General features: G+C 43.1%; 1 protein-coding gene across 1 annotated transcript in view; it reads left to right on the forward strand.

The window, feature by feature from the left end:
- The first annotated feature begins 7,596 nt into the window (after positions 1-7,596).
- The window catches only part of LOC147726103 (uncharacterized), a 53,442-nt gene continuing 48,990 nt past the window's right edge, over positions 7,597-12,048 (forward strand). The window contains exon 1 of the mRNA XM_086962880.1: positions 7,597-7,681. Within this exon, the coding sequence (XP_086819006.1) occupies positions 7,597-7,681 (85 nt within the window). The remainder of the gene's footprint in view (positions 7,682-12,048) is intronic.

Here is a 12,048-nt window from a genome sequence, read left to right on the forward strand (position 1 = left end):
CCCACTTCCAAGGGCCCAGTACTGGATTGGCATCACTTGGCAGGGCAGGACTGAGAGATGGCTGAGTCCAGGTGCTGTTATAGACAGAAATTAGGTATTTGATGTCCCTGAGGCTTCAGAAAACAGGAGGAAAGCCAGCAAGCATGTATAGTCTTTCTGGGTCCAAGTGAGTTGGGTATAGTCCTACATCAGCCAGTCAGAGGGTAGCAGGCAGCATGCAGCAGGGCAGCACAATAAAATATTTCTTCCATAGCAGCAGTCCAGAGTGGCAGTCCTTGTAGCAGCACAGTAGTTCTTCTATCTGGCAGAGTCCTTCATTTGTAGTACTGATTTGGTAGGGTTAGAAGTCCAGTTCTTATATCCAGTTGTGCCCTTGAAGTGGGGGTGACTTCAAAGAAGGGTCTTTGAAGTGCACAGATGTCCTTTCTTCGAAGCCTGGCTCCAGATTCAGTACAGAGGGTTAAGCAATCTTTTTGTGGGAGCAGGACAATGTCTATTCAGGTGTAAGTGTCAGCTCATCCTATCAGTAGGAAGATGGCACCCAGTCATGTGTATCCTCCCATTGTCTGAGGCTGTTTAGAGGGAATGCAGGAGTCCAGCTGCTATTCACTCCTACTCCCACATTTTTTCTTCATTGTAACATGCATCCCAATCGCATCTATCCTTTGAATGATCAATACCTCCTAGGTATCGAGACCCCTCGCCTGGAGCTCATTATATTACAGGGGAAAAACCATAATCTCAAATGCTGTTCTCGACCTAGCACCCATTACAAGAAAGAATGCAACTTATTACAACTGTTCAGTCCCAGTTCCACAGACCTAAGTCTGCTGATCCTGATGTGATTTACATATATGTGTTTGTGTAGATAGACCCTCAATAAGGGGATGAATGGATAAAGCCTTAACAGGTATTACGGAGTCCTCCAAGAGTACGGAAATTGGAGGTATGCATGTTTTGCTTTCAGTTTAATGGAATAGAGGGGGCTTGGCTGCAGGCGCTTGGGAGGCGCTTTGAAATATTAAACCCCATATTAATACAGATCCTGAAGTTGGGAAGGTATGCTGATTACATGCATTATTTGAAGTTAAGCGAATAATTCCAGACCGTGGGATGGGCTTGACTTAGGGCCATCAGTAAATATGAGGTGGGTGTGATGTAAATTATTTTGTGTTCTCATGATGGAGTCATTATACTGCATAATAAGGTGTTCTGAGGAGCCAATCTTTTTTGCACAAAGACTAGTTACGACTTCAAGACTGGATATAGGCAGGCATCACTGTGGATGTAATAACATAATGACATAACTGTTGGGGGTGTTTTTATATAAAAAATGTGTGTAGCGCTTGTAAAGGGTAGCACCATAGATATGGTTATTGATGCATTTGTTTTCTTTCAATCTACAGCCCTGATGATGTCCAATGTGGACGAAACGCGTTGGGTGGATTGTTCATTGTTATAACTTCTAGATGCAATGATTGGAAGAGTTTGAACTAAAACACAAATTGGTTGTTTATTAAAGACTGTCTATGAACTTTTCTTGAAGGATACCAACATTGAAGCAATTAGCTTGAGAACATTGTGATTAAGCGCTCCTTTCTGTATAGGTGGTTTTATCTTACTGGGGATGTTTATGAATCCCCAAAATGTGTACATTCATACCTCTGGACTGGACAGGATTATGTGCACAGGTGCAATCAGGCACAATGATTTTATTTCACAATCAAGGTTGAGACAAAGGCATTTACTACCATTGCACAATGAGGAGAAGTGAGATAGGGCAACATCCATTTTGAAATCCTAAAGTAGAGGTATGCCTTATGTCCTGTGAAGTATGCAAGGCCAAGACCAAGAGGGAGCATTTCCAGAGGTGGGCGGCCCCTCTTCGAGAGTCCAGCAAGTGAGGAAGAAGTGATAGATCTCAGAGGACAGTGGTGAACAGGGTGGGAGGGGAGAGTCACTGAAAGTAATGGTGATTGTTTTGATATACTGCATAGGTGTCACAATGAATTAGTGGAATTATAACTTGTGGCAGATTTACACAATGCTTACCAATAGTTAACAATGTGAAGTTTATGAATTGGGTTAAGATTCTTGAAAAATCCTTTTTTAAATTAAATTCTCCCATCACAAGTAGATTAGCCCTGTGTTTTTATTATAGAAACTCTTCTTAAATAGGGTTTGCTTTCTTGTTTTCCATAATACGTATGGGGCAGATTTGTGATTATTTGATGCAGCACAGCAAGCCAGGTTGCAGTGCTGCATATAAGGGAAAAGGCAGTACTGTGCTGTATTCAACATGACACGGAGCATGTCTGTTCATTCCTTAAACTGACGTACAATTTGCTGCCTCGTGCCAATGCAGGCGCCCCTGCATTGCATGCAGGATTGTTGTTGTGCAGGAAGTGACACCTTCCTGCACAAAAACAATCCTCAGAGGCATGTTCCTCTTTTTAAATGCAGCACACTCAGAAAGCGTAAACAGCAAAGCGAAGCAAATATATGTCTTTTCTGTTACGCCTCCCTTGGTAAGGCGTAGCATTTTGACATGTTCCTAGGTTTACAAGTGTTGGTAGACCTGAGAATGCACCAAACTCCATGGGTGGATGTGTGGGAACAGCCATGCCCCACCCATGGAACACATCTCTGGGGCAGAGTTTGACTCAAGGCAGTGACTTTGCTGCCTTTTGTTACTCCAGATATATCAAGCCACTAACCTCTCAACTGCTTAGAACGTTCAGCGCCAGTGCTGAACGTTCTATTGAGCAGGCGGGGCCGCGATGGTAAACGAACGTGCGCAGCACTACAATGGTAGTGCATGTGGTGGCCGTTGCCCGTCAGAAGCAGTGATGAGGTTAAGGACCACGTAAGGTGGACTTGCGTGGCTTGATATTTCTGGCATTGTTGTTGCTTTGCCATTGAGCCCCTTGTGTGGCACAAGTGTGATGCAACGCTATGGTAAAAATGCCTGCATCTATTTTTGGTAGACACAATGTCCTGAATGTTGGCACATTCTAAAAATTACCTAGAATTTTAGTTTAAAGGGTGAGCATAGCAAATGCCTGCAGCCATGTCACTGAAGAGTGCACAAGAAAGTTGCTTCATACATGTCTTAATGCAAAGTGTTTTACTGCTACATGCCATGTCAAATTGCTGCATTTCCACTTTACCACCAGCTTAATATATTTTGCACAGTTGCATAAAGATGTGCGCAGAATGATGTGCACACTGAGCTCATGGCGCGGTGCAACATCAGATGCAAGAGAAACCCAGAACCCAGTGTTGCTAAATGGTATACGATGTTAGTTATTAGGCTCTTTTGTATGGAATGCAATACAAATCAATAATGTTAGCCAAATCAGTAGCCCGAATTATGTTTTAGAGCTTTTAAGTAATATTTTAGAAGGTTGCTTAGACATATGTCCTAGCCTTTCCATTTTGCTTCCAGTCTTTCCCAGGTTTATGCATGTCCTTGGTCTCTATAATTTTCAGTGGCGTCTTTATTTCATAAACAGGGGTACTAACTTATGCAGCACTAAGCGGCACATGCTTCAATGGAAGGAATTGTGAGTCCTTAATCGCAATTATTAAGGAATCGCTATTGAGTTGCAATTACCTGTGCATGTAGGTTTCGCAAAAAAAAATGCAATTCCCATATATTCCCTAATAGCGAATATCAAATTGCAATTTGCCATTAAGGAATGGCTTCCCATTAATTCCTATGGGCCTAAAGGCCTACAGTAATTGAATAGGATTGCATTTGCAATTTGCGATTACCAAATAGGTACTAGCAAATTGCGCATGCAATTTCAAGGGGGAAAGGTATCCAAAAGGCCACCCTGATGCATCCCCAAAAAAAGGTAATTATGCACCTGTGGTGCACACAAACACCCTAAGGGCATGTGTATGCACCACAATGCACTTTGAAAAATGCATTTTTGCAGTTTTCAAAGGAACTGCAAATTATCATCAACTTGAAGTTGATGGTAATTTGCGATGCCAAATTGCAAAAACTCTATTTGCGAATGCATAATGCATCGCATTTAGGGGATTCCCTAACTGCATTTACAAAATAGGTAATTGCAAAATTTGCGATTACCTATTTTGTGAATTGCTTTTGGATTGATGCATCCCAAATGGCAAAATACCGGTTTCAAAACAGTATTTTGCTTTATGCAGGTGGCCCTAAGTGCTTTGATTAGAGAGTGCACTACTATTGGAATGCATAAATATGGTTTAATGCACAGGCAGGGCTCTGCTAAGATCAATAAACTGTGTTAGACATTTTTCTTTTTTTTATCGCATGTCTTACTCACAGTCGGTTTCTGAGCTGCACACAACAGGCCCAAACGTGATGAAGCAAGATTTTTGCTCACCAGTATTTGCCAAGATTCTCCACTGATTGTTGACGTGTTTCATGTGATTGATGGCTTTGGTTGTCTGAAAATTGTGTTTCATCCCAGACATTCTCCCTAATTTGCATTGCAGGTTCTATATCTATAGAGATCTCTACTCCTGCATCCCTCACTGAGTGTGGGAGAGATCCCACCGAACAGCAGGCAGAGGTGAGATCTGACACCATCACTCACTTAGTTTGGGAGATCCTTCCTGAGCTGACTGGTGACAGCAGCCTACAACGGAGAGACCTGACATCGAGGAATCCGACAGAAGGTGAGCAGAAAGGACCTTCACAGGTGTATTCTCTTTGCAACTTCGTGGAGTTTGAATAGATGGAAAATCAGATGCCTCAGCAGGAAATCTTTGTTAAATGTTATCTTGTGTGATAAATCTACAACAAAAAGGAGAAATTGTATTTGCAACAATTGTTTTGAGAGAAATATAAATTGCAAATGTTGGAAAACGTCTCCTGTGAGATGTGCGAAAAGCTTGCTTTTTAAAATTATTACTTTAGCAGATGTTGGCAATTCTAAGTGTTATAAATAATAAATGCTACTATTACCCACGTTATTGTTACTCAGTTCATAATTCTTTAGATAAGCTGAGCTGGTCTAGCCAAACTTTCAAAGTGTGACATTCACTCAACACAGACATCAGCAGCGAGCACCAAACTCACTGAGGAATCTTTCTGCATTGCAACAAAGCCCCACCTCAAAGGTAATGTACTACCTGCTCCGATGGAATATAGGACCCATTTATGCTAGTGTATCATTTCATGGGGCAGAAGAAGGCTTTTCCTTGGTGTTGCTTGTATTCTTCTGTCTTTGAGAATAAAGTCACAGCTGAAGTATCCACTGCAGAGACAACCATAATGTGCTCATTAGCAAACACTAACAATAATTCCAATGTTTCTTTGTTCTCTGCTCTGGCTGTGAACAAAAGTTTCAGGGAGGCTGAGGGGATTCCAATTCACTCACGCTTCCAAAAGGTTTTTTTTTTTATTAGAACTTTCTGTCCTCTAGTGGCAGAATGTTCTAATAGCCTTATAGCCCTTCGTAGATGGGCTATACCGCTATTAAAGTCCCTCTCACTTGTTAAAGGCCCTCGCCTTCAGCTCGGGGCCTTTAACGCTAGAGACGGCCTTTAATAGCTAGTATAACCCTCTACGGCGGGCTATGAGGCTATATTATGATACCATTATCTCCAGTCCATATGTTTATATTGTCACCCAAATCTCACTAAACTTTACGAAGAATGGCGAGAGATTTGAATCTCTGTAAGTAGGGGCCAGATGTACTATTTACTGGTCCTAGTGGTAATTTGAGGCCTGTATGTTTGCAACCACTAAATAAATGTGATAACAGACCTATAAACTAAGAGGTTGGTTCTTAACATTCTGAATAGTTGTAAATCCGAATGAGACCAGATTGAGGTTGATTGCACAATGGAGGCCATCACAGGGACAGTGGCCTGCTGGGGTCAGCAGACCCCTCAATCTCAGATTGCTTTTTAATAAAAACAACCTTTTATTTTTTAAATGCAACCCAAACTTCGTAATGGAATCAGACCACTACCTGCTCTCCAACAAACTTTTTTTTACATTCACAAAGGGTTGGGATGCCAAGGGGGCCCTTTCCCTTTTGTGAATGCATTACTACCTACTTTGAGCTGTTGTAAAATATGCCACAAGACTTTAGTTGGAAAACTTTGATGCTTGAGATACCAAGGCAGTATTTGGAACGGTTGCCTGCAACCATCCCCTTCCACACACCAAATTGGAACCTTATTTGAAGTCTCATTTTAGGAGTCAGAAAAAAACCTCTCTGACTCTGAAAATGAGCTTGGCACATAAGCATTTTAATTGTTGCAAGCCCAGTTCGGAGCACTTGAGTCTGCTTAGCACACGTACCCCCATGTTTGACCCCCAGCCATGACTCTACATCTTTTCATTGTGGACATATCACATAACCTCACATGCCTTAAAAAAAAAAAACTCTGCAACATGGGGCTCTGCTGTAAATTACTAGTTCTAATGTAGAGTGTTCTGATGCCCTTGGGCTAAGTTTGTGCTATATATAAAACTGCAAACTTAAATAAATAAATGACATGTGACTGTATGGTTGATTGTGATGATACCAGCGTGCTGAAGTGGCCCACAAGACTGTGTGTCTGGCACAATACACAGCAAACAAAACATTTATGTTAAAGTGCACATCCTCACCCATTTTAAAACACACACACACTGTTCTTACCTACACATCGCACATCTGGCAGTATAATGTATAAAACTAATTATGTATCGTAAATGTGTATGTCTTATAAAGCGCACTGCTACCCGGAGGCGTCCTGGCGCTGTATACCGCTGGGGAACCTGTCCTGGCTTTCCCTGTGAGATGTTCCCTCCTGGGTATCTCCAAGGTGAAACCAGGCATCCCACGCGTTTGTGGGGGGCCGTTGTGGATATGAGGCAAGCTAATGCCCAGAGTTGCCAAGCTTGATACCTGGCAAGAGTAGGCACCGAGGGGAGAATTATCGAGTCCGCTGACCCTGGTTCACAACCCTGCCGTGTCAGGAATTGAACCCTGGTCCCGGGCTGTTCTCTGCTTCTGGGTCTGCCGCCTCTAACCAGTGAGCAACACCACTCCACCACACATCGTATTAGGGAATTCTTTATTTTGTTCTTCGAGTCCTTGAAATTCTTGGTTTGTATTAATCAACCAGCCCAAAAAATCCATATATACTATAAATTCACTCTGTCAGGAGATTATTTATGAAATACTACAGCTGGATTAAAGTAGAACATAAATGAAAACACTGAATCGTGACCTTTTGGGGTGCACCTAGCAAATGAATAGATGTGCAAAATAAGCTGAAATTGCCAACATTCATAATATCTTTTCTAGCTCTTCCCTCCTCTAGGCCTCCTTTACTCACCAAAACACTATTTTACAATAATGACCTCCCTAATATTCCATTCTAGACTCCTCCCTGCTCTATCCCTACCTTACTGCATGTGCACATCACGGTAATGATACAGCAGCAATTTGTTTTATTTTCTTATTTGCTGCTGCTGTTGTTGATTGTTGTAGCTTCAGATATTCAGGGTTTTAAGTTGTCTGTATTTTCTACATAAGTGCTAAAATATATTTTCTCTGCCATCCTCTGCAGGAAGAACACTTCATCATCAGACCCGGCACCATGGCACCCCGAATCCTAATCTACTCTCTGGTCATCGTGCTGTCAATCCTGGAAATGTCCCTTTCTGGCCCAGTTGCCATTTACAGTAAGTTATCTGACATGGGAGCCTGGCGTTACCTCATGATATTCTGTGATTTCATGCAGCGACAATGAAGATCATGACTCTATTGGACATCTCCTCCTCCCACAGATGGAGGGCAGAGGCCACCTCAAACCGTACTTTAAACAAGGCATCATGGGCTGGGTGGTCGAGTCATTCTTTTGAAGTATCCTAGATTTTGTCAAATCAATGCCACACTCCACATATGTTACAGCTCTTAGGATGTCTCCATACAATAGTGCAATCAATCGTGCAATGGCTTTGTTTCCTTAAACACAAACCAGCACAGCTGCTATGGCAGTGACCGACACTTCTATTGCAGGAGGGTGTTGCAAATGTTATTTCAGGACAACATTTAGGGGACAAGGCTAACACAATAACATATCACATTAATCTCTGTACATTGTGTGCATTCTATGATGGATATCTGCTTTGAAACTTGAATGGATGTACATTTTCTATGTACATCTCCTTTGGGGCAGGCAGGGCACAAGGACCCAGCCAACATGGAATACTTCAAATAAAGAACAAGCATATATCAACTCAACATACATCGGAATGACGCATACAGTCTTTAAAAGGCTTAGCATATTGTCCCTACCGGGGACCACGTGAAGATTTAGTCACTTCCCAAAAAACATAATGGGCATCAGAGGTATGGCTAAAAGGTCAGGACAACCAGCAGGTTGGTACCCCCTCTAAAACAAAGATATCTCCCTATGCTAGCTGCCAGTGTGGGGGTTTACATGCACTGGGGCACAAGGTGGTACCTTTCGGGGTGAAGTAACCTGTCTCTAAAATTAGAAGGGTGCTCCATGCACCTTCATCTCCATCCACTCCTGCCCCATGGTCTTTCCACATTAATGTGTGGGAACAATATTGCCTTTGTACCGGTTCACATTATGGTCCCCTTCCTGATTGGGGTAAATATTAAATTTTCCTCAGCTTGCAAGAGATATATTCTTCCATTATTTGGGAGATGTGATTTGTCTTAACTATCAGGTCATATGGTAATGTAAGTGACCAGAAATCATCCTACGTTTCTGTATATATTCATGCAAGTTGGGCGCGTTTGCTCCCAACGATGAATATTACTGATCCTCTCTGGATTCACACTGACCCCTGTCAGGAAATGAAGAGGGTCTGGTCACCAGTTTGTGACAATGAGCACCCACAGCACCAACCATCCCACAGGATAAAGGAACAACGTCTACATCAAATAATAATTGTGCTGCTGCTAAAGGGGCCTCCATGGTCCTCCAGGCTGAACTCAGGGAATGATCACTGCAGCATTCCCCCCATCACTGTGCCACCATGCACAACTGTTCTGGTATGGTAGGTAGGTAAATTCATCTCTGAGAAACTCACACTGCATGGCTTGAAACCACTGGACTGTATCTTGCAATAGAAGCATTGCCTCTTACACAGTGAAATTACCCTTTTTTTGTGCCTCTCTATACCACAAGAGGCTGTGCCCCAACTCCCACAGTCTGCAGGACCAGTTAGTAATGGGACGGGGTGTAGGAATGAAATAACAAATTCACTTCCCAGCAGGGTGACCCCCTGAAGAGTCTGTGTTTGGTAATTCAGGCTCACATAGCACTATTATCAATCTGAAATTACTACCAAGTAAAGGCCTTTTAAGAACTTATATTGTGTCAGACAATGTGATCTGATTGAAAGGTGAAGTATTTAATTGTACGTATCCCCCTCCTTGCGGAGGCACACACTGCTTGCTAGCACCAGCGAGGGCACCCTTGCACCATGAAGCAAGTGTGCCTGCATTGCAGAAAGGTTTTGTTTTTGTGCAAGAAGGGGAAGCTTCCTGGACAAAACACAATTGTCTGTGGAATGTTCTTCTTTCTCAGTGTGCTGCACGAAGTAGCACTCTTATAATGAGGAAACAATGAGGATAAATAAAGACATTTCTCCAAGTTGCGCCTCTGGTAGACCTGGGAATGCGTCAGAATTGTGCACCCCCCACACATGCTGGTAAATCTGGAGGGGTGTCGGAATGCACGGGTGCACGCGTGGGAACACCGACGCTCCACCCATGGCTTGCTTCTTTGCCACAGAGTAACACGAGGCTCAACCCAGCCTTACTCTAGACGTATCCAGCCCTGCAGGGCCACGCAGGGGGCTTCTAGGGGCTTGATAAATCTCATTTAGTTTTTGCGGCACCCTTGCTTGCCGCAAGAACAATACTAAACCTTGATATATATGGGCCTGAATGTTGATCTGTGCATGCCCAATCACTGGACAATGGGCCCTCACCTCGGGTGCATTTTTGAGTGCTATATGTGCTCACTATGCGCTTATGCCCAATATTTTCTGTGGACCATCGTCTGCCTAGCCATGATTTGCGCATCTTAAGCGCCTCCATGTGCCCCCCGGAACAGACTGGGGCTCATGCGTGTTGCCGCAGCCCTCAGTGACGTCACAGAATCGTGTGGGCTGCGGGTCCGAGCCCCTCCATGCAGCCTATGGCCGCCCCTCTGCCCGTCAGCATCCCTGCCTGGTGCCTCTCCAGGATACGTAGAGGACACATAACACAGCCAAAGACCTAAAGGAAACGGCGTCAGTGCCCGTCGATGCTTTTTTGCTCTTTTTAAATTCCTGTTAAACAACATTATCGAGCTTTTGTCATTTTGAAACGTTGCATCTAAGGATGTAGCTCAAACTGCATAATGTATAGATTCAAGGAACAGCGGGCCCGAGCCTGGTTCTGCTGGTTGTGAAACCGGCCGCTGCCTACGGAGCCAGGCAGACTCAACCTTGCACGTCTTATATACCACTTATTAACATCAACGTTGTTTATTATTATTATTTTTTTATCCTTTTAGGTCAAGGATAGAACGTTTCGTTTCGCTAGATATTAGAGCACGAGGTAACACGAAAGGTAAACGTTCCCTGCTGTAGCGGTAGCCAGGGCCGGACTGGGAAGTGAAAGCAGCCCTGGCAAATTTTGCCAGACCAGCCCCCATCCGGTGCGTAGGTAGCACGCGAGCCCGAACGCCATTCGGGGGGTTTGGGGGGGGGGGGTGGGGGGGTGGGGGGGGGGGTCCTCCCCCCAAGAAAATTTTGGAAAATGACAGACCAAAATGGTAAATTTTACAGCACATTTTTCATTACATATTCAAATTGTATCAACTTTTAAAGCACAGTAAATAGTAGATGATGACCTTAAAGAACATCAGGTTAGCCACCCAGTCATATGTACCCATAGGCATTCTTTCAGAGAGCACCAAAAACAGACACAAGTAGTGAATCAGAGAGAACAAAGTAAAGTGAGAGTAACATTTTCTGGTTTCTCTGATAGAAATGGGTACCCCCAGTCACAAAGACTATATACATGGGCAATCATATGCATGGCCACTCTGTTATGGCATAGTTGTTCTAGAAGCAAGGATAATTACATATGTTCAGCTGCTTTGAAGTGACAGGTCATGACTGCATGTTTGGGGGCATGTCTGGAGCTAAGGGTTTTCATATCAAAATGGTGAACACTGCATGCAGTCTCATGGAGTGCACCATGTTAGTAAACATTCTCTGTTTGCTTTCACTCCTGCAGTGTGTGCCTTGTCTAGTGGCACGACCTCCCAGGAAGACCCACACACATACACATCACATTTGGGGACAGTGGCTGTCAAAGCGTTTCATGTAAACGTGTGTAACAATAAAAAAACACTGCTTGTAGGTTCATGTGCTGCACTATTTTAAGTGTAATGGAGGGAGAGAATATAGGTGAAGGGTAACAAATTTACTGAGGCCTATATTCTAGTACCTATATGGAATATAACAGTCCATAATTTCAGACTCTGGTCTGCAAGGCTGGCTGCACTGTACCAAAGACATGATTCAAACCTGGATCACCAGGTTCTGAAGTCAGCAGCTCTAGGCACTCAGTCACATTTCTTACAAAGTAGGAAAATGGAGTTTATTACAGTGGTACTTGACTCATGAAGACTAAACGGCTGGAGTCGAACAGATGCCTGAACCAGCAGACCAAGTGGAATTAAGAAATTTCTGCGTCACCTGTTTTTTGGAAAAATCCTAACGCTGTCTTGTGAAAGAACAGAGACAGTGAGGTTTTGTGTTAAGGTTGGTTCATAATTGCTTTCTGTATATTATTATGGTAACCTAGTGTTAACATAAGCATCATCCTACAGATCTGAAAGCTATAACCCTCCTGAGTAGCACAATTGCTAATTGTGGTTGAAGTACTTAATAGGATGTATACATTTAAAAGTTTTAAGAGAGAAAATACAAAAATGTACTTTGTAGACTTTAAGGTAGTACATTTTACATTTCATAAAATAAATTCATTAACTTACTAACCTGTTGCACCAGCT

Source organism: Lissotriton vulgaris, chromosome 3_1 (assembly GCF_964263255.1).
Source record: "Lissotriton vulgaris chromosome 3_1, aLisVul1.2, whole genome shotgun sequence".
Lineage (NCBI taxonomy): Eukaryota > Metazoa > Chordata > Amphibia > Caudata > Salamandridae > Lissotriton > Lissotriton vulgaris.